The sequence below is a fragment of the Lutra lutra genome, chromosome 14, assembly GCF_902655055.1.
Source record: "Lutra lutra chromosome 14, mLutLut1.2, whole genome shotgun sequence".
Classification (NCBI taxonomy): domain Eukaryota; kingdom Metazoa; phylum Chordata; class Mammalia; order Carnivora; family Mustelidae; genus Lutra; species Lutra lutra.
The window spans coordinates 56,335,948-56,358,677 of NC_062291.1; the positions used below are offsets into that span (position 1 = coordinate 56,335,948).

The 22,730-nt window shown below is 46.6% G+C and overlaps 1 protein-coding gene across 50 annotated transcripts in view; it reads right to left on the minus strand.

Annotated features, from left to right (window-relative positions):
* Positions 1-22,730, minus strand: part of SORBS1 (sorbin and SH3 domain containing 1) — a 227,861-nt gene that overhangs the window by 109,998 nt on the left and 95,133 nt on the right. For 36 of the 50 annotated variants that reach the window (XM_047703064.1, XM_047703093.1, XM_047703082.1 and 33 more), the window contains 3 exons: positions 8,846-8,900; positions 2,878-2,946; positions 88-183 (listed from right to left, as the gene is read on the minus strand). In XM_047703064.1, coding sequence (XP_047559020.1) covers positions 88-183; positions 2,878-2,946; positions 8,846-8,855 — 175 coding nt within the window. In that variant the 5' untranslated portion in view covers positions 8,856-8,900. Of the gene's footprint in view, positions 1-73; positions 184-2,877; positions 2,947-8,845; positions 8,901-22,730 lie in introns of those variants that run through there. The other 14 variants (XM_047703111.1, XM_047703075.1, XM_047703072.1 and 11 more) reach the window with 5 other exon arrangements.

Here is a 22,730-nt window from a genome sequence, read left to right on the forward strand (position 1 = left end):
TCTTTGTTAGAAGGAAAGGAAGGAAAACCATGCATGATCTGCTAATAATTAAAAAAAGAAAAAAGAAACCAACCCAAGGAGAGATACCTGGAGGGAATACCAGGCCTGAAGAGCTTTTCACTGTCTTCACGGGAATTATTTTAACAGCAGAAACAGAGCGCGCACGTAAAGGGTCGGCAGTTGCTGAAAACACAAAAGGGTAAATGGTGCATCCAGAAAGGACATTTGGGAAACACTCAGGCAGCTGAGGAACTGGGCAGGGACAACAGGAGGAAGTCGCCCACATGAGAAGAACAATGGGAAGAACAGTAGATGTGGTCGTCTCAAACAGCCTGCCTTCTCTCTCCGGAGTCCCCGCCAAGATGGCAGAGCCCCTCCCCCGCCCCCTATACACAGTTGGTCAGTGCTTGTCTGAACCTCCTGCCACACCAGGAACGTGCCAAGGCTCCGGACAAAGAGGTTTCCAGACACGCCAATGGCCTGGCACACAGCAGAAGGGGAGAGCACTTAAGGTCCGAGGGGCCCCTGGGAGAATACTGGGGTGTCTGTGCTGGTGGCAGGGCTGCGAGGAGGAGAACTCCCTCCTTGGGCCCCTGATGAGTGCAGGAGGGAAGGGAACACGCCGGTGAGCTGCCTTCCCACCATCACAACTTCTGGGGTCCTTCCTGTGCCTGTTTTGACCACCATGGGCCCCTGTCCCTGAGCAAATCAGAACCTCCATGTGTTGGGCAGCAGAGGGTCTAGCTTAAACCCAGGCTGTCCTGGACAGGAGGCTGCCAGGCATCCAACGCATACTCAAGATTCCAGGCAGCACCCACGTCCACGGTCCAGGATGCTGACCCCCAGGCAGGCCCTCGGAGAGCTAGCAGAACAGCCCAGGACGTGGCCGGGGCAGCTGTCCTCATGTGCTGGACTCCCCTGCTTCTCCCTCTGAAGTCTTCCCCAGCCCCGCCTGCCCCAGATCCTGGAGCCTCAGAGGTAGCACATCCCCAAACTCCCCTTTGTACCACGTGCGGGGGAGTCTCCCCTCCCCCCGCCTCTCCAGTGGGAGCAAGCAGAGATGGAGCTCAGGCCCTATGGTGCCAGGTCACCCCACTGAGCCCACTCAGACATCTTCTGGCCCCATATCTATGTAATAACTGGGGGATAAGGGCTGCTGGGGAAGCAAGACCGTTACTAGTGCATCAGTATCACGCTGGTGAGCCAGTCAGGGGACAGGAGGGGAGATAGTCCCCTCAGCCACAGAGCGCTCACCTTCCAGTCCTTCATGCTGCTGCCTCGTAAGGCAGTCACACAGCACATGGCCACTGATAACTAAGTAGACAGTAACAAGCATGCTGCACATACGGAGATACAAACCCGCTTGCACGACGAGCCCACCGTCTGCTCCTTATGACCACGTGGGAGACTGGCTGGTGGGAGACTCCAGCTACCTCTCACAGAGGAAGAAGCAAGAGGCTCGGTGCTACTCAGAGTCATCCAGCTCCTCGGGGAAGAGGCTGGAGCTCAGCTGTCCTGGCCCATGGCTCAGTGACTTCCCCAGGCCACCACGACGACCTTCAGGTGACATGTGCTGCCTCCTTTCCATATGAGGGCTGCATCTTACTGAGTGGAGAGTAGATGCCATGCCCACCTACCGCCTTCTCCCACAGCCCTGACATCTGCTCCAGGGAGGACATCAGCCACAGGGACGGGGCTGACGGCCTCACTGCCCTCTAACACCCCCTCAGTGTAACTTAGCCAAGATCGCCAAAGTCCCTGAGGATGCGTCCCACACTAGGAGTGGAGAAGGGGGGTCGGGGAGGGAAGCAAGGAGGCAAGGGTCACAGAGGAACCGACCCCGAAACTACCTGGGCCCCCATCCCCCAGCTCCTGCCGGGCTCCGCACCTTCCCTTCCCTGCTGCTCCCCCCACCACCCCCGACTTCGCACTTGGCCCTGTCTCAAGAGGAATACTTGGCTGAACCAGATGGAAGTTACAAAGGCCAAACAGGTCACATTCTGAAATTACTCTGTGAGAGACGGTGCGTTCTGACCTGACTGCCCAATAACAGGACCTTTGCCCCTTCTCTTTGAGACCATAAAATTTAGAAGCACGAGCAAGGATGGAATCAGTAAAACCCAGAATCTGAAGCAGGAATAAAACATCGCAGAACATCTCATTTCCTCATTTTCTAGCTAAGGGGACGCACACGCATAAAAACAGTGGACCTCCCGAGATGTCCGTCCGTGAGCAGAACCGGGACACGAGCCCATACCCCATCACTCGGTCCAGGCCGCCCTGCAGAAGTGACATGGGAGCCCTGGCCACTTGGGCAGCTGTGTTGAGGCGCTGAGGAGGAGAGAGCACAAGGCACATGGGGCCTCCACGGTCATCTTACCCGTCACTCACTTCCCACTTAAATCTTTTGTCCTAAAATTTTTAAAAACTGAAAACCGCGGACACACACATGAAACTAACGCCGCAGAAGTAACTGATTTCAGCAATCAGAGGTTCTTGCCTCTGGGTCAAGGCTGGGATCGGGTCACTATTTACAGCCACTGGGATAAAATGCCAGGTAAGGGAGACTCCAGGCTGATAAATGCCATTTGCACCAGGCGAAGTCCTCGCTTGGTGTACTTGACCTGTTGTTATCCACATCCTGTGAATGAGGGACAGGTTTTACCATGTAACCTCACAGTGGGATAGAGCAGCCTCGGACCCATGAGAGGCAAGAAAGTGCTCTCACTCTCAAGGTCGGCATGGGAGACAGGTCTCCGGTTCACAGCCCAGTGCAGCCAGTGACTGCTTGTACTGGGAGCGGCCCAGGCCCCACACACTCCATGCCTTCTAGAACTGCTTCATGAGAGCCAGCCGGGCTTCCCCGCAAGTGCTTACCTTTGTCCTGCCCATTGCTGCCTGGCGCCAGCCCGTTGACCACAGCTTTAGAAGCACCAACGTCACATTCTGAAAGAGAGACAAAGAGCACAAGGCTTATGATCATCTCTCCCCAACATTTATTGAGTCCTGTGTGTGTGTGTGGCATGCTGGGGACAGGCTGGCTTTCTCAGGCCTGGAGAGGGCCCCCTTGGGCACCATGGGAGAATTCTAAGAATGCTGTGTGGCCTGAACCAGGAGAGAACGCAAAAGCTATTTGGGGATGGGAAGTATGTGGTAGGTGATGCAAATTCTCCTGCCTCCTTGCTATGGCTTCATTGCTTACATTTTAAAAAAATCTGCTTCATTCCCTCAGAATGGCATCTCCTGAATGACAAAGGCTTACCTACTCCCTGGAAGGCCGACTCAGGTGCATCCCCGAGCGTCCAGAGTGAGAGCTGTCAGAGGACGGAGACCTCAGGCTCTCTGACACCCTCTTCACCCCACCCACACCCCCCATCATCAGAGGCATGCTATCTGTCCCCTGAAATGTCTCTGGACACTGCACCTCGTCCCCCCCAACCACACTGCCTCCATTGAGGCTCTTCGGTTACTATCCCAGAGATGACCTGGCTTCCCCCACCAGGCCCCCTGCCTCTGTTCTGTCTATTCTCCACCCACAGTCAGTCGGCCTCCAGACAGCACTTTCTAGCTCCTGATCCAACCATGGCCCTCCCTGGGTTACAAAGCCCCTGGGTGCAGGACTCAGGACAATGAAACAGAACAACCCAATAGGACCTTCTACAACAACTCTACTTTAAGTAGATGGTATTTTACCTCTATTCTGAGAATAAAAATATTGGGGTTTAGTTGGGAATTCAATCATGCATATCATCTCTATGAGGAAAAATGTATTCCGAGTTCTCCAAAATGTACAAATGATTGTTTGGAATACAGTTTTTTAGTAAATTGGATGATTTATATCTTCGCATACCTGGGTATATTTAAATTAACTGATCTTCCTGATAATTAAAAACAAGCAAACAAACAAGCCCCCCGGGGCCAGCAGCTACCTCAAGGACAAAGCCTGAGCAATTTATACGGGATTCTGGGCTCTCCTAACCATTAGTCCTACAGCCTTTTCCTGCTGTGTTTCCCTCCTCCTCTGCCTGCCAAACCCATCTCCTCACAACCCCGGAGCTTGTCAGATACTTCCAGACCTTTAGGCTTGGTTCCTGCAAGACCCACGCCTGGAATGCCTCCTCCCCTTTTCTTACATTGGGGGAAATCCTGCGCCTCCTTGCGCCTTGCTTCCCGGGAATGTCACCTTCTCTAGGTCAACGGAGACCTTCCTGAGTCTGTGCAGCTGAAGGCACTGGGAGCAGCCTCGCCCCTCCTATGTGGCTTGGAGTAACCCCACCCCTATCCCCACCCCCACCAGCCAAGAGCCAACCAAGCCACAAATACAATCGCAACACCTATGGTTTCTTAAACATCTATTTGCCTGGATCTGAGGATCCATGCTAACATTCTGTAAGTAGCATCTCATTTTTATCCTTCAGACCCAGTCCCCTGGAGCTGTGAGACAGGAACTCCTATTTCACAGATAAGAAATTTGAAGCACAGAGAGGACGCCAGGCCTGCCTAAGATCACTATGCTGGGGTCTGAATTCTGGTATGCTCCAACTCCCAGGGCATCCTCTTGCCTCCAACAGGAAGAAGGATTTTTTTATTTTTAAAATAAAAAATTGCGGGACGCCTAGGTGGCTCACTCGTTGAGGGTCTGCCTTCGGCTTGGGTCATGATCCCGGGGTCCTGGATCAAGCCCCATGTTGGGCTCCCTGCTCAGTGGGAAGCCTCTTTCTCCCTCTCCCACCCCCCCTGCTTCTGTTCCCTCTCTTGCTATGTCTCTCTCTGTCAAAAAAAATCAATAAAAAAAAAAACCTTTAAAAATAAATAAATAAATAAATAAAATTAAAAATGGCTCCTGTATAGTCTATAAATACAAACTAAATACCTTCTTTATGAAAGAGCTTATAAATGATCTCCCCAAATGCTGGGGCTGAAGTCCCGTCCCAAATCCCAGGAGTTCCTCTGGCTGAGACTAGGTTACCCACCTAGGCTCTCCTGTCAGCCTCCCTGACATGGCCCACTTTGCCGGGCCTGCCCAGATACTCCTAGATCCAGACATGAGCAGGGCCATCACCCCTCCCAACCAGCAGCCTGGACCTCCCGACACTGGCCCCATAGGTTCTGTCCTGCTCGCTGCCCCATATACCTCCAGAAGAAGCCCAATTCTCCCAGATGTCAATATCTCCCTAGCACCTACATTCTTGGGATGGATGGAAGGAGGGTGTTGGCCAGAAATCCAAGCAAAAGAAGTATCACAGGTTCCATCACCCCATCTGCTCTTTCTGTCACTCTCTCTTCTCCCTGCACCTGTCAGAGTTCTTCACTATCTCCTCTCTGGAACTGCAGGCCTTGCTTCGGGGCCCCCCAACGCTAGCACTGGGGCAGCCTCTCAGCTGCTATCAGGCCCAGCCCCATGCATTTCCTTTCCTTTCCTTGCTTTCTTTTCATGAAACATAGCAAAACTTGAAGAAAATTTGCAAAATTGTGCCAGCACCTCCGATTCTGATCTCTTCGGCCCACTGTGCTGATGCCCACAGCCTGGCTTTGCCTCAGCTCCACCACTCACACCAGCTGGTTATGCCAGGCAAATCCTCCACCTCTCCGGGCCTCAGATGCTCCATGTACAGAATAGGATGGGATACACCCTTCTCCCCTTTGCGGGTCTGCCAGAAGAATGCAATGAAAGAACAAACCAAAGGCCCTTCCCTGGTGACTGGCAGTCCAGTCCAAACTTGGAATAAAATGAATGCATCAGTATCTTTGGGGTAAATGCCCAGCAGTGCAATTGCAGGGTCATAGGGTAGCTCTATTTTTAACTTTCTAAGGAACCTTCACACTGTTTTCCAAAGTGGCTGCACCAACTTACATTCCCACCAACAGTGTAGGAGGGCTCCCCTTTCTCCACAACCTCTCCAACTGCCTTGTTCATTTTTGCCATTCTAACTGATGTAAGGTGGTATCTCAATGTGGTTTTGATTTGATTTCCCCGATGGCTAATGATGATGAGCACTTTTTCATGTGTCTGTTAGCCATTTGTATGTCTTCTTTGGAGAAGTGTGGGTATTTACCCCAAAGATACAGATGTAGTGAAAAGGGGCACATGCACCCCAATGTTCATAGCAGCAATGTCCACAATAGCCAAACTGTGGAAGGAGCCAAGATGCCCTTCAACAGATGAATGGAAGAAGATTGGTCCATAATAATAATAATGGAGTATTCCTCAGCCATCAGAAAGGATGAATACCCACCATTTGCATCAACACGGATGGGACTGGAGGAGATTATGCTGAGTGAAATATGGGACTGGAGGAGATTATGCTGAGTGAAATAAGACACACAGAGAAAGATACATGGTTTCACTTATTTGTGGAACATAAGGAATAGCATGGAGGACATTAGGAGAAGGAAGGGGAAAATAAAGAGCGGGGGAATCAGAGGGGGAAATGAACCATTAAGAGACTATGGACGGAGGGTTTTTTTTTTTATATTTATTTATTTAACAGAAATCACAAGTAGGCAGAGAGAGGGAGAAGCAGGCTCCCCGCTGAGCAGAGAGCCCGATGCGGGGCTCGATCCCAGGACCCTGAGATCATGACCTGAGCCGAAGGCAGAGGCTTAACCCTCTGAGCCACCCAGGCATCCCTGGACGGAGGGTTTTAGAGGGGAAGGGGGTCGCGGGGGGGGGATGGGTGAGCCCAGTGATGGGTATTAAGAAGCACGGATCGCATGGAGCACTGGGCGTTATACACAAACAATGAATCATGGAACACTACATAAAAACTAGTGATGTACTGTATGGTGACTAGCACAATTAAAAAAATTACATAAATAAATAAAGCATCATTTTCATACTTCTCTTTCCACCAAAGGTTAACACAAATGTTTTCTACATAGCTGCTTTCCTCCTAATGATCACTTTTAATAGTAGCACAATATTCCACCAAGTAAATACACATAATGAACTACTCATTCCCCACTTTCATGTAGGTGATGTTTTTGTTTCCTCTGAATTAAGACAGGAATTCCCAAGAGTGGGATTATCAGATCAGAGGGTCTGGAGTTTTTGGACTCTTTCTATAAAATGCTCTCCTAGCACCACGCCTGAGAGTGAACCTGGGAGAAGTCCCGCAAGCCTGGCCACACCCTCCCGTCCTGCCACGCCCTCCCTTCTTCCTCCTGCACTTATGCACGCAGGGAGCCACAATGCCTGCTTAGGCTCATCCTGGTAGAAGACCCAGAAATTTTAGCTGCAGAGCAGAGGTTTTAAATTAAAAAAAAAAAAAAAAAGAAAGAAGGAAAGAAAGAAGAAAAAAAAAAAGGCACTTCCCAGCCTGTTTTAAATGACCACAAAACCAAAAAGCCAAGCAAACAAAAAGAAAAAATGAATTACAAAGCAGGGGCTCCTGGCAGTACCCAAGTCCACTTGGAGGTGGAAAAAAGGTGTATTTCTTCTTCACGTGCAGCAAAAGGGCTCAGAACAAGCCAAGTCCCCCTCCTTGCAAGGAGGAGACGTGAGCTGATAACCTAGGACGGAACACTGGCCACATGTTGGGCATTGTACATGGGAGGTACATTGTCACTTATTCCTCAAGGAGTCCCAGTGAGCTGGTGTTTTCATGCTGTTTCACAGAGGAGGAGCCCCTGCAGGCCAGAGGTCACACAGCTGGTCTGGGAGGAAGCCAACTTGAGGCCCTGTGCTGTTCTACCTGGAGCCCGCCTCGGTCCTAAGCACATACCGTCCTGCACAATTTAGGATTTGGCTAAGAGGACACTGTATGTTGTACATGGAAAGGATTGTTTTTAATCTGCAGAGATCTCTAATGATATTCCAAACATAATACAGAATTAGGAGACCCCTGAATGAGCTGCTACTTGGTCACCTGCCCCATACCCCACAGCTTGCAGGCCTCGGGAGGCTCCAGGGCACACACAGAGCCACGGTGGGCCTTAATCTCCAGAAGGAAACTTCTCTGCCTTGAATTCTGACCTGGACAGCTGACAGCTCTTGGCTGCATAATAAGTAGGGACCTGTTCACTTCTCTGACCTCGCTAGCCCGCACTTTCTACCCCAGCTCTAAACTAAAAATACGCAAAACTGGTCATTTCTTTATATCTTGATTTTTTACTACCAAAGGCATAGCATTTTCACATAGCATGTTCACAAAGAATGTGAACAACTGCTTGTCCAGCCTCGATGAGGGAGTGTTAGATTAGCTCTCACCCTGGGGCAATTACGGTCAATTTGTTTCCTTCTGCAGCCGTCACCAGGATTAAACAATGCCACTGAAGTGTACACATATGTCAACATTTATCACCCAGGATACTGAAAATATCTGCAGTTCAAGGTATGTCATTTCTTTTTTTTTTTTTTTAAGATTTTATTTATTTATTTGACAGAGAGAGATCACAAGCAGGGAGAGAGGCAGGCAGAGAGAGAGGAGGAAGCAGGCTCCCTGCCGAGCAGAGAGCCCGATGCGGGGTTCGATCCCAGGACCCTGAGATCATGACCTGAGCCGAAGGCAGCGGCTCAACCCACTGAGCCACCCAGGCACCCCAGGTATGTCATTTCTATCTCAATAAAGTTGTTTAAAAAGAGAAAAAGGGAGATATTATAAAGATTAGGATATGGTGCATGTTAAGCCTACTGCTTAACACATAGTAGGCACTCATTAAATCTTTCATAATGAAGGCGATAGTAGCAATGACAACTTATGACAGGGCTTTGGGGCTTGCCCAGGTCTCAAAAAATAAAAAATGAAATGCATTTGGGGCCTTAAGAAAAAGTGGGAAATCTGGGTAAACTACCCAGTCTTGTAGATTGGTCCAGAAGAGAAAGACAGGGTTTTAAATGGCTTACCAGAGCTCATGGTGGTAACAGGACAAGTCTTCTGCTACTGGGGCTCCGAAATGCTCTGCAGGAAAACAGACAACACAACAACACAACTGATGAATGGCAGCTTCACAGGAAGTCCCCATCGTGTGCAAGAAAAATGCAGACACCACACATAATCAGGAGTCACCGGGCCAGGCTCCTAGTTCTTGGTTGGCTGCCTACAAACATGACCCTGACCTTGGGCACAGCACTCAACCTCCTTGGCCTCAGTTTTGACACCTGTACTTGGTTTAGATACTAAGCAAGATCTCTTCCACTTCTAAGATTCTATTAAAAACCTTAAGTTCCATGAGTCCACCTAGGTCAAGGAGAGGGTAAAAGCAAGAGAGAACCAAATTGTAGGAGAAAGAGGTAAAAATCACAACACAAAATGACTATCAAAGGATAATAAGTTTATATACATATAATTATGCAAATGGAAATGTTCTAGATGCTTTAAATACATCCGTTTGATCCTCCCAATGGCCCTACAGAGTAAAGCACTGACACTGTATTAGTTTACATGGATAAGCAGACCAAGGTGCAGAGGCAGGCACAGCTTGGTACAGGGACCCAGACAGACAGACTCGAAGGCCCAGGCCATCAGGTTCTGCATCCTACTGGCCTGAGGGGGTGAGGTGGGGAGGCACTCTCTTGATTCACAAAGACCAGCCCCTCATTTAGTATGGTCTCATCCCAAGTCTGCAGCAACCGCTGACCTGCTTTCTATCACCAGAGTCTAACCGTGCCCCTAGAATGTTACCCTGGCAGCACGGTGCATGTACATTCTCGCATCTGACTTCTCTCACTTAGCACACCGCCATCTAGTAATTGGCCATTGTGTGGGGTCTACTTCTGGACTTTATTCTGCTCCATGAATCTGACTTGAGCCCAAAACTCACTGTCTTGATTACTCCAGTTTTAGACTAAGTCTTGAAATCAGGTAGTGTGAGTCTCCCAACTTTGTTCTTATTCAAAAATCATTTTTGGTTCTTCTAGATCCTTTGCATTCTCACAAAGTTGAGAACCCTACCCACTTCTGCCAAACACAAAACAAAAAGCATGCTGGACTTTTGACTGGGATCCTGCTGAATCTATACATCAATCTGGATGGAAATTAACATTTTACCAATATTGGATTTTCTAATTCCAGAGAGTAGACCCTCTGTCCCCTTACGCAGGTCTTTCATTTCTCTCCACAATATTCTGTAGTTTCCAAAACACTGGTCTTGCAATATTTTAAATAGAAAGGCCTAAGTGAACATACTGGAAAGACAATCTGAAAAACAAGACTTCATGATATGCAGAAACTTGCTATTTAAAGTGTGGTCCAGAGACTAGCAACACTGGCATCATCTGGGTGCTTACTAAGAGTACAAAAACTCAGACTCAACCTATGGGGACTGAATCTGAATCTGCATTTTAACAAGATCTCCAGCTGGTTTCTCTGCACTCAAAAATGTGGGAAATAAATAAATAAATAAATAAATAAATTAAAATAAAATGTGAGACGCAATAAGGGAGAGGAAATCAACTCCCTAGTTCATGAATCATGCAATAAGGCGGCCCAGGTATTGGGGCGCCTGGGTGGCTCAGTGGGTTAAGCCTCTGCCTTTGGCTCAGGTCATGATCTCAGGGTCCTGGGATCGGGCCCCACATCGGGCTCTCTGCTTAGCAGGGAGCTTGCTTCCTCCTCTCTCTCTCTCTGCCTGCCTCTCTGCCTACTTGTGATCTCTGTCAATTAAATAAATAAAATCTTAAAAAAAAAAAAAAAAAGGCCCAGGTATGGTCTGAGGGTCTGCATAAGGAGACATGCGTTAGTTTCCTTTTCAACACACTGAAGCCAGACACTGGCTTCCTCCATGGGTGGCTGCCTTGCTCACTGTCCTTGGAACAGAGTAGAATGCTAGGGGCAAGAAGGAAATCATTCCAAGTCCTCTTCTGCCCAAATCATTAGTAGCTTGTCTCCGTCAAATACACCTGAGACTACCCGTGACTTTCAACAGCCCCTGACCCGTGGAAACATTTGTTCTTTCAGTGAAGGAACACAACCTGCTGTATTCTGTATGCCCTTGTGGCTTCCAATCCTGGTTTTAGGGCACCCCAGTTTGGATCCAGGACCAAAAGAGCTGTTATGATAGCATCCAAACATTTTTATTTTTTAAAATAATTTTAATACTTTCATTAAGGTTTTCTTCAACTTTTAAACTGATTAAAAAAGGGTTTTTGATTCAAGCATGAATCTATCTTAATAAAATGTGAGTTTTCTTTCTTTACAATTCTTTCTAACCTCTATCTGCAGAAGTAGCATTTACATATAGTTGCAAACGTAAATGGCCAGCTTTGTGTTTTACTTTTTAAATTAAAGATTTCATGCACATCTTTCTGGATTTTTACCCAGTCATCATATCCATTATTTTAATGGCTATATAATATTTTATTGCATTAACCCTCCATAATTCATTTACAACTTCCCTCTGGACAGTTCCGTTTAATTCATCTTCATTTTAAAAATAAGTACATAGCCCAAACGCATTCTTAGGCTAGGAAAGAGATGAATGGAAATGTCCTACGAACCAAACAAAAAAGATGCCTCAACTCACACATGATGAATATCACCATCATACTTGGGTAGCCCTTTGTGCATGTAGTATTTTTCAATGTAGACACTAGGAATTTCTAAGTGTCAGCCCCACTCCTTGCTTGCAAAGTGATCTAATGTATGTCCGGTCGGGGAGAGTATCCCACATATCACCACTTGGCCACAAGTGCCCAGCAACCACAGTAGAGGTCAGCTACAGCACTCTCTGGGAGCACCCCCATGCCAGGTGTTAACCAGTTAGTGGCTGGATTGTAAGATGGAAGAAGGCTGGACCCAGAGTGCTAGGACACTATTTTAATAAAGGACTAGCATGACAATAATAAGTGACACCCACCCCACACAGGTGAGCGAGCACCGCTCTGGACACAGACTTTCTGGGTCATGGGTTCTGTGGCATGCTCTCATTTGGTGACTGAATCAGCAGCAGGTAACACAAAGGAGGAGGGGACGATTTAGAATAAAATAAGATCTCCAGCAAGAGCAGCAGTGGTGGCTGTGCCAAGGAGGGAGCCCGGTGTCCAGTCCTCACCAGTGGAGGTACAGCCTATCCCAACTACCGCAGGACCAGATTTCAGCTCTCATTCCACCTAACTCAGGTTCCTTGATTTCCCGCCTTTGTTCGGAGGACCATCCTCCAACCTCCCACAAATTTGGAACTACCCAAGCTTCTACCAATAAACCCCATTTCCATTTGAGTCCACAAGAGGCAGTTTCCAGTCATTTGCAACCCAAGAATCTTGACTGGCACCAGGTGGGGGGAGGAAGGAGTCCCAGAGGTTTCGTTCCAAGAGAAGAATCTTCATTCCTCTCTCCTCAAGTGAGGCCATCCAGATCTGAATCTCAAGGGGGCTCTGCAAAGGGTTTTCTCTCTACAACCTCAAGAGCTCAGAGTCAGGGCGGCGAGGCTGGGATTGGGAAGCTGCACAAAGAGAGTCCGACCAGCATGCTGTAAGCCTTGAAAGTCATCATCTAGTCCCTGCGGTTTATTCAGAGATAATGCAAGCTATTAAAATCACATGTAGAATGTGAGAGTTTATTTTACATAAAACCCCCTGACACTTAATATTTACTTAAAAACTAAGCTATAAAGGGTTTGATTTGGTTGAGAACCTGATGCCATGTCTTTGGAATTTCTCCCACAAGTCGCCTCCAGAGGCGGCAAGCGCCTTTTGGGTAAAAGCCAAAAAGATAAACAGCGCCATCTAGTGGCAGAACCATACAGCTCCAAGTGCACGGCTATCCCCCAGTAAATCACAGGACCTCCTCAGAGTCACAGCTTGGGTGGGCCAGCGAGGGTCAAACCTGGGCAGTCAGGACCTACCGTACTTGGGTAAAGGACCACAGCATCAACACAGACATTCCGCCAGAAGAACAAAATGTAAAGTAGCCAGACTTGTTAAGAATGCATCTGGATAATTAATGGTTCTGCGTGGTCCCTCCCTAATTCCACGACCCTATAATTCTGAGATAAGTCTTGATGACACAGAGTGAATAATTACTAAAAAGCAAAAGTTATACTCGTGCTTCCAGCTCAAAATCGGATCCAATAACTAAATATGGGTTGTTTACTAGGGAAGGAAAGAAGGTCCTTCCTTATATGGATAGCTCAGGGATGTAGGATAGGACAAGGGAAGAATTAAGTTTGTCTGTAAAAATGAACTCAAGGTCCAGCAAAGATTCTTGGAAAAGAAGGAGACTCAGACTGACCTCTCACAAAAGGTGCTCCAGCTTCTCCTATGCCCTATGGTGTTTGGCTTCCATTGTTTCTCCCCACATATATACTAAGGATGTGTACACACACACACCCACCCCCCACACACACACTTTTAAATTTCCATAGGAGAGACACTGTGTCATCCTCAGGACCAAGCACTCAGTGGGTGCTCAGTCATGAACACTGTCCTTGTCTCTATTTAGCCTTCAGAACCTAATTTTGGAGTCTTCTCTTCAAGACAACCAGGACCCTCCTTAAATCCAACGTAGCTGTCTAAAAACAAGCTAGCTTCCCATTCCAACCAAACCCTGGTTATACTCTGGCTTTGAAGTCCAGTCTGGGACTTGATTTGATATATTTGCAGCTACTTCCTTCCAATGGCTTGAAAAGAACAGTGACAGCTCACAAAGGCCCAGAATAAATGCTTGGCCTTATTGCTTTTTATACTTTGCTGACCCACACGGCAAAGTCAAATTTCTCCAATTTTTCAACAGCTCATCCTCTTCTCAATCTCTATTAATGGTCATTTCTCTCCAAATGCACTCTCCACCTTGTTGAAGAGGGTGCAGAAGGTTCTTCACAAAGCCAGAAAGGGTACACACTGAGCTGCTGGCACTGCCCTTTCAAGGGAGGAAGATAGGATCAACTTAACCCTGACATTAACTTAGGTATGGAATCCCATGACATAGCGGTGGGGGGGAGGGTCAAAACACAATAAGCACAAGATTTTTGTGAAAAGACTGATGCTTCTGGAGAGGGAGCCAGAGGAAAACACATCAGAAAGGCCATCCCCCACATCCTCTCACTGCCTCCTGGAGTCTCTCCAACTGGTTTCCGCTCTAACCAATTATCTGAAATGGCCTTCAGAAAGATTTCCAGTGCAGACACGGCCAAGCCCAACACTGGCTTTTGCACTGGTCAGGGCCTCACTGACCTTTTCCACTGAATTTAAAACACTTAACTCCTTCTTCCTCCCCCACACACTTTTTGGTCCTGGTTTCTAAGTGTCACGGTGGGTTGGTTCACATCAGGCCAGGACGATCTTCTTTGTGGATCAAGGCTCCCATAGTTCTTCTAGGAGTTTAAAGACCTCGAGGATCCCACACTGGGTCCTCATTCCTTTCTATCTTCAAGCTCACTTCCTTGGGGATTTTATTAGGAATACAAGAGCCAGAAGGATCCATGTTGGTTACCTAGCCCATTTCCTTGGCTTTCTGCCTGTTTTGGAAGGATGTTCCATGAGCCCCCTCATGCCACAGAGCTGGCAACCCACCCACCCATTCTCCACTTTCCACTTCAAGCAGGACAGCTGTGCTTTTGTTGATGTCATTCATTTATATTTCCTGAGTTTTCCTTCGATGATGGGGCTATGCGGCTACCAAGAAAAAAAAAAAGGCTCATAAACCAGCAATCCAATCCACACCCTTACTGAGGTACAAAAACTTAGATTCAGAAAAAGTTTCCCTTTGTCTTGCTTTTTACTCCTTCTACTAAGGCCCCTTTCCCCCTTCTTCCTCCTCAAGTCACCTGCAGCTTTTGGCATCTTGGCAAAGGATACAGAATCAGTCCTCCACAGCCAACGCACAGACTGGCCAGTGCCATTTCCCCTTTTAGGACCTTCCAATATCATCCTATTACTCAGTGAACACCAAGTCCCAGTAAACAGCGACAAGAGATGGTTGAGTCTGATCCTCATCTCGCCCCACCTTGCCTTCCAGTCTGTTTCTGCCCCTCCAATCAGGCCTCGTGCACTGAGCCCAGTAGACAGTAAAAGCACCCTCTGGCCAGGCCGGGTCTTGTTCATCTCTGCGTCCCAATGTCTGGGATGGTGCCTGGCAAGTGCCAATTAATGGTGGAGTGAATCACTGACCCTCGCACACACCAGTCAGTGTGCTCTGCCTTCTCCTCCCCATTTGTGACTCCACTCACCCTGCACCTGACAAGCTGTTTGGTCTAGTCAATTCTTTCTTATTCAGGAGTCATGAGCCTCAGCCGCCTCTGGGCCCCCAACCTCACACTCACACTATATCCTACTACCTCACTCCTAGACCACGACCATGGCCAGAGAAGCCTCAGAACCCCCCAGATAGCCACGGAGGGCCACACTGTGACTTGAGCCGTGGAAGACATCCTGGGGGTCCATTTCCATGGGGAAAACAATCCACAGAGCCTATGTGAGCTCAAAGGGGCTGGCTGGGAAGTACAGGGCAAAAGGAAAAAAGGCACCAAACTCCTAGGAAAGAATCATGGTAACTAAGATACAGGCCTGGTGATACCAATCCAACAGTATTTCTCTCACTGCTGCTATGCGCCCAGGACAGCACTTCGTCCCTAGGAGACCAGCGTGAGTCACACAGCTGCGGTCTTTGAGGCCACCACAGAGCTGTAGGGTGACAGACATGTCCCACTGAAATACAATACGATAGGTAGCCCTTCTGTGAGCAATCAGAGCTATGTGCTACAGGACCACAGGAAGAAAAGGAGTAAGTTCTGCATGGGACAGAGAATCAAGAAATGAACGCTAACATTTTCAAATGCTCAGTGACCTACTTCTCAGCTTACTTCGCAATATCTCACTTTGGGAAACACTGATCTAAAAACTGAGGTGCGGATTCCTGACTACACCAGCAGGCCATGTAAGGTAAGATAAGGTCCCAGTGAACCTTTGAGGTTGCTTCCTCCATGTACCCAGCGAGCCCTAAACCTCACAGTACCAGACCATCATTCTTGCTGCACTCTGAACAAGAGTTCCCCTTTCCCAGTCCTTCATCTCACGGTTTCTTCCCACTAATAACCTTTCCCTCACCTCCCCAACCATTCACCCCAACCCTAGTTGCCAGATGCACTGGTCCAGCAAAAATTACGGGTTTTTATTTGGGTTTAGTTTTGTTTCTAATCCCCACTAGAGGTCATGCGGATAAGGAACTCATTTTAATAAGACCAATTTCCAAACACAGAATTCAGAAATCTGATGTCCAAGCTCCCATTAAAGTCATCACACTGTCATCCCAGACCCTTGCCAGAGACAGATCAGATCCAGAGCCGGATAGCTAATTACCAATACACCTGCAATTGTGTTTTACCTTTTATACTTAAATGAAGCTTTTAAATAAACATGCAAAGTTGATTCTGCCAATTGCCAATAAGCAAAATACAGCCCCCAAATAGTTTCAAATCTTATAAATGCAATATTATTTGAGCTTCAGATAAGAGAATTTGGATGATAACTTGTAATCATATGTTACATTATCTATGTATTAAAATGCATGGTTTGTAGCATACATAATAGAGAGGGTTAATATCCTGATCTTACAGTATGCTCATACTTACTGCCACGAAAAAAATTAAGAAGGCATGAAGAAATAATTCCCTGAAGAAAACTGCAAACAAACCCATGAGAAAATGTTCACTTAGCCTGATTAAAAAAAAAAAAGACGCAAATAATGACTATTTTATTCCACTTCTTAATTAGTCCACAAATTTAAAAACACTAATGTTCAGTGTGGACAAAAGCAAAGGCATCGACATTTTCCTACCTGGCCAGTGACACAACCATCATCCCTGTTTTGAGCATAACACATCAAGAGCTATACACCTCAATCTCTTTGTGCTTTGGGGAATCTAGCCCAAAGAAAGAACCCCAAATGACAACAAAGCTACACAGAGATGTTTCTCGTGGCTTTATTAATACTAGTGAAAACCTGAACGCTCTCTGGTGTTCAGGGACAGGGAACCAATTACATGGCCACACACACCCAAGTGGACTATTGAACAGTTACAAAAATAACGGCCACGTAGACCACACAACATGGGAAGACACTTCTTATAAGGGTAAGTGAGGACAGCAGGGTGTAGGTCTGTGTGACATTTGTGCTTATAGTTATGTAAACAATAGAACAGAGCCAGGGGCGCCTGGGTCACGCAGTCAGTTAAGCCTCTGACTTTCGGTTCTGGCTGAGATCGTGATCTCACCGCTGTGAGGTCAAGCCCCACGTCAGGCTCCAAGCTCAGCACAAAGCTTCTGCTTAGAGTTTCTCTCTCGCTTTCCCTCTGCCCCCACTCCTATGCTTGCTTGCACTCTCTCTAAAATAAAGAAATCTAAAAAATTTTTAAAAAATAAAATAAAATAAAGAAATCTTTAAAACAAAAAGACATATCCATATATTTGAAAGGAAACATGCCCAAATTCTAGAAATAATCTGGTAGCATGGAATTACAGGCAACTTCTAAATTTCATTTCTATTTTCTAGATTGTTCATGTTTCTCTTTATTTTTTAACCTTTTTAAAAAAGATTTTATTTAAAATTAAAAAAAAAAAAGATTTTATTTGTTTGAGAGAGGGTGAGCATGAGAGGGGGCAGGGTCAGAGCGAGAAGCAGTCTCCCTGCTGAGCCCGGAGGCCCATGCAGGACTTGATCCTGGACCTTCAGGATCATGACCCAAGTTGAAGGCAGTCACCCAACCAACTGAGCCACTCACGCACCCCTTTTTTAATGAAAAGTCATTTTTTCAGATCATACCTAGCACTTGAAATGCAATTGTGTAATATTTAGAACTTTCAGGAGAAAATTAAGGTGACGAGCTAAAAAACACACCACTAACAATCTTGTCCGTTAGCACATAGCCCCACATGATGCAATCTTCCCCAGGACTAACAGCAAATGCCCTAAGTGTGGGATTCCAACATTAATAGCCAGTGATTGCTTTTGTTTAATGAAGCCAAACTACTCCCGCATAGTTCCTTATGAGGACAAGGGGGGCAGTAAAACGACTAGAATGTTCAACCAGATTTCCTAAGAAGCAGTTGCACCAAAACGTTTAGTCTTAAAATAGTCAGCAGAGGCTGCCAGGTGACAACACACACGGCACCCCATTGCTCCCCAGGCCTGCTTGCTGCCAATTCCCAGCCCCTAACCCTACTTCATGGCATTCCAGAGCCCTGAGCTCCTTCTCAAACTCTTTATATGTACAACTCTGGGCACACAAAATTTCTTAAACACGCATTGTTAACCAAGACAAGTCTTAAATACGAAAACTGGCCCATTTGTGTTTCCCAAATATGGCTCTGTCTCCAGAACCCAAACAAAGATGTCTAATTGCAGCATCCAGCACATTTGGAACTCTCCACTGAGACAACCTAGAGAATTCAAACAAGGGCAGATTCCCAAATTCATGAGATAAAAGGGAAACATCTTAGCTCGTTTCAATCGTGAACACATAACCTCCAAGTCCGGGATACAGACGAGGCCTTTCTTGGGCAGCTGTCACTACACGATGCCTACCTGTAGGGAAAGCATAGCCACGGGCATTCTGAATCCTCAGAAGAGCCAGGGTTGGGCCAGAGTCTACAGGACAGGAAAAGGAGACTAAGAAGTTACTGTGTGTGACTGAAAGAAAAATCCTAAAACGCTGAAAAGGGGTCTGTTGGAGCCTGAGAACGGGAAAGAAGGGCGGGTTTCATACAGCAGGAGAGGTGTCCACTCTTAGAGACAATCCACAGCTCCCTCTGAACTTGGCTTTTGAACCACAACTCCTAAGGCTATGCCTCACATCGTATATCACATAGACGTCTACGGTACAGGCCCATACCATGCTCAGGAATGAGGGAACAGAAGTTCCATTCAGTAAAAAGACTCCAGGCCTTTTGCAAATACATAACTTAAATACTTCAATTCATAATGCTGGCTTATTCAGGAATGGCTTGTTTTCCTTGAGGAGTTTTGAAATTTTACCGAAAGTACGTTAACTTAGAAAAGAGCCAACATGAAACACAGAAAACAGTATTTTTTCTGGGAAAACCTCTCTTCTCAGTGGCATCTGTTGAATAACTGAGGTAGAACACATATAGATCAGGCCCAGAATCAATGATCCTTTAACTCAGGCCTTGGAGGCTGAGGACTTCATCAGATCACTGGTCCCTTCCAATAATGAACGGGAAACCCTGACTTCCATTAATCACTGAATTATCAGTGAACTACTTTGTAGCTACTTTTCTCTAGTCTCATCATCTTATTTTGTACTTATTTAGGCAATTTTTCAATATATCAGGTCCAAAATCTGCATCTAAGCATTTGAGAATACAATGCAAATTTCTGGAATAGGTTTTCTTCAAACTAAACGAAAATCACTAAAATATAGCAGCTTGCTCATACATGACAAACATTCAGTAGAAGTATATATTTTTAAATACCACAACTCTCAGACCAGACTACTTGGAAATAGACTGGCATCTATATTTTTATATAAATAGGAATAGTATATATATGCATATACACACACACATTTCTGAATTCAGTTGTTCTATGTACATCCAACTATATCAACCATCACTTTGAATGTAAATGGTCTAAATGTACCAATTAAAAGACAGATTGTCAGAGTGGATTACAAAAATGAAAGCCAACCGTACGTTGTCTCTAAGAAACCCATTTTGACTACAAAGACACATACAGATCAAAAACAAATGCATGGAGAAAAATACACCTGCTACCAGTTGCTACATGTGGTTAGCGGCTGCAAGAAAACAACAAAAATTCAGGGTGAGAATGGGGTTTGAATCCAAACCCTGCCAGGGCTGTGCAAACTGGGAAGTCCCTTACTTTCTCAGCCTCAGTTTACTCACTTATAAAAGGAAATGGATAATACCGAATTTCATAAGTGGTTTTTTTTTTAAGATTTTATTTATTTATTTGACAGAGAGGAAGAGATCACAAGTAGGCAGAGAGGCAGGCAGAGAAAGAGAGGAAGGGAAGCAGGGTCCCCACTAAGCAGAGAGCTCGATGTGGGGCTTGATCCCAGGACCCTGAGATCATGACCTGAGCCGAAGGCAGAGGCTTAACCCACTGAGTCACCCATGCTCGCCTCATAAGGTGTTTCTAAGATTAAATCTAAAAATATATACGAAACCTTTTAAATTGTGTGGTAAAAGGAAAAGTGTTCCAGCAAAGAAGGTGCTGATCGAGCCCTGTGTCCCCCTTTGTTTACTGCTTTCACAGCACCTACCTGCACAAAACATTAAGCTTTATAAACTGAAGGTGAATCTAAGAACCAAGAAATCCATATCTGGCTCTGCCTTCTGAAGCAAAGTCAGGCAATGAAAGACACTTGGCGAATGGAGAAACTCAGCCTCAACAAAAGCTAAAGAGTCTTGCTGAAGCACTCAGAAAGTGGAATGCAGATCCCAGCGCTGGCTCCCAAGTCCAGACTCCTCCCGTTCCAAAACGTGGCATCAAAGAGGCGCCGCACAGTTCCTGCCTGAACAACGACCCTCCTACATGAGGCTGTTCAGAGAACACACAGACCTAAAAGACAGTGACAACACTTGCAGGGAACATTTTTAACCAGCTGTGGCAATAATCAAATTGATCAACCAAAACAAGAGATGGTTCCTGCCCTCAGAGACCTTATGCTCCACTTGGAGAGAGAAGACAGAGAGCCTTGAAACCTCGTTGAATCGCTTAAGACAGCATGGGAGAACCCCCTAGGGACCACCCTCTGCTGTAGCATTTGTCCGCGAGAAGGATGCTTCGAGACTTACTGGGAAAGACCGGGACAGGCTGACCAAAGCACCATTTGGTGAATGTGTAAAATACCCTGTAGCTCTTCTATTAACTTCTCTAAAGGAAGCATTCACTGGGGGGAGGCTACACTGAAAATGATGACACACAGAATTTTCTAGCAGCCTTTAGGAATCCACGACACCCACAAACACCCCATCACCCACACACACGACTTCGGTTGCTGCTCTGCCATTTACTAGAGGCCTGATCTGAGGTTCGTCAGTTAAGCTTGCAAGCCTGTTTCCTCATCTCTAAAATGGGAATACCAGCAGCCATCAGGCTCAGAGCGTTAACAGCGAGCATTAACGATGAAAGCGAGCAGGACTAGAAAGTGCTCAATAAATGTTCGATGCTTGCCGCTGATCGTCCTCATCTTCGCTAGCATCTGATGGGGAGGCTCCAAACCACTCTGCCCTCAGCTGGTTTCCCTGAGCAGATACTCAACAACAGGGAAGGGATTGTGCGGCTGGGAAAAGACAGACCGTGTGACTGGTCTCCTCTTTCACAGGTACAGCATGGGTGGTACTGGCTATCACTCGACTCCCATATAAAATTTGTTATCTTCCACATCCTTTGCGAGTCAGGAGTTGCTCTCATGGAAGTGCCCGAGGTGGGCTTTCCGAGGTGGGTTCTACGCCAGTGGTGTTTGGTCCACAGCATGAAATGTACACAGAAAAGATCCAAGTCCAGCCAGTGGATGGAAAGGACTTTTACTGAAGAGCACATGGAAACAACATTGGGTAGACAGGGCGCACGGGCCACAGACTGGCCTCAGATGCCAGGTGATAGTATCTGTGCTGCTTTCTATCAGGCCATAGAACCCACAATGAGATCTTTAGACCCGTCCTAATTCCAGATCAATCTGACTGAGGCATGCAGGATGAACTACAGAGGTGCGGGCACAGGGACAGGGAGAGTGGGGGAGCTGAGACCAGGCCAAAGGACAGGGGCACTGACATCAACATCTTTTTTATCAGAGCTCCCCCTTCCAATTTCCATCAACCACATACACTCTCTCTGCCCGGGAAAGCAGCTCCCGGCAAACCTGTTTTGCCCACTTGGCTGTGAGAAGCTCCACAGAGAAGCTGATTACAGCAACCGCAGCTGACAATTTCTACATTTGTCTTGTCTTGCTTATTTGCAGCAAAAACTGCTTCTCAGAGAGAATTTGATTTTTTGAGCTTACTCCTTCAATCCCATCCTGCCACTTTTGCCCACGGCCGATCTTTTTTTTTTTGCCCAATTGCCTTGGTGGTTGGCATAAAATTATCAGAAAATAAAAGGTGTCAAAAATCCTTTATATCTCAAAGAACCTAACTAGACACACTACAATTAACTACCACTAAAACAGGATAAAAGATGACAGAGTCAGGGATCAGTGTCAAACTAACGTTAAAGAGAACAGCTCCCCACACAAAATGACCGTGTATTCACAATTCACTGCTCGCGTAAATATGACAAAAGATGTTGGAAGAAGAGAACTATGTATTCAATTACAGTTAATGTGGGATTTTGGGGGGTTGGGGGGGGGAGGATGACAGGTGACAGGGAGATCCTGATTGAGAGAATATTAAATGGCTCACACTGAACTCTAGCAGCAAATGGTTCCAGGTCTTAAGGCAGTGATCCCACCGCTATGAAACTCAGTTCCCCTGCTTGTAAAACAGGGATTAAAACAGTGCTTAGGTCCCTGCTGCTGTAAGGATTCATGGGGCCCAGTGGTACCCACGGAGCACAGTGCCTGCACACAGTCAGAACTCAACAAACCATCAGGTGTTGACAAAATTGGTTTACTTCCCATTAGCCTCGTTCCGACTCCAAAAATGAGAGTAGTAGGTGGGTGGAAAAGCTGGTTAATAAAAGGCTCTGGTTAGTCACTATTTTATTGGAACAACAGTTTACTGGGACCCTGCTGGAAGGAGGCGGGCACACTGCCAGGAATGAAGGCTTTCTGCCATGGACAGAGAACACACCACACTTGGGGCAGCCTCACAA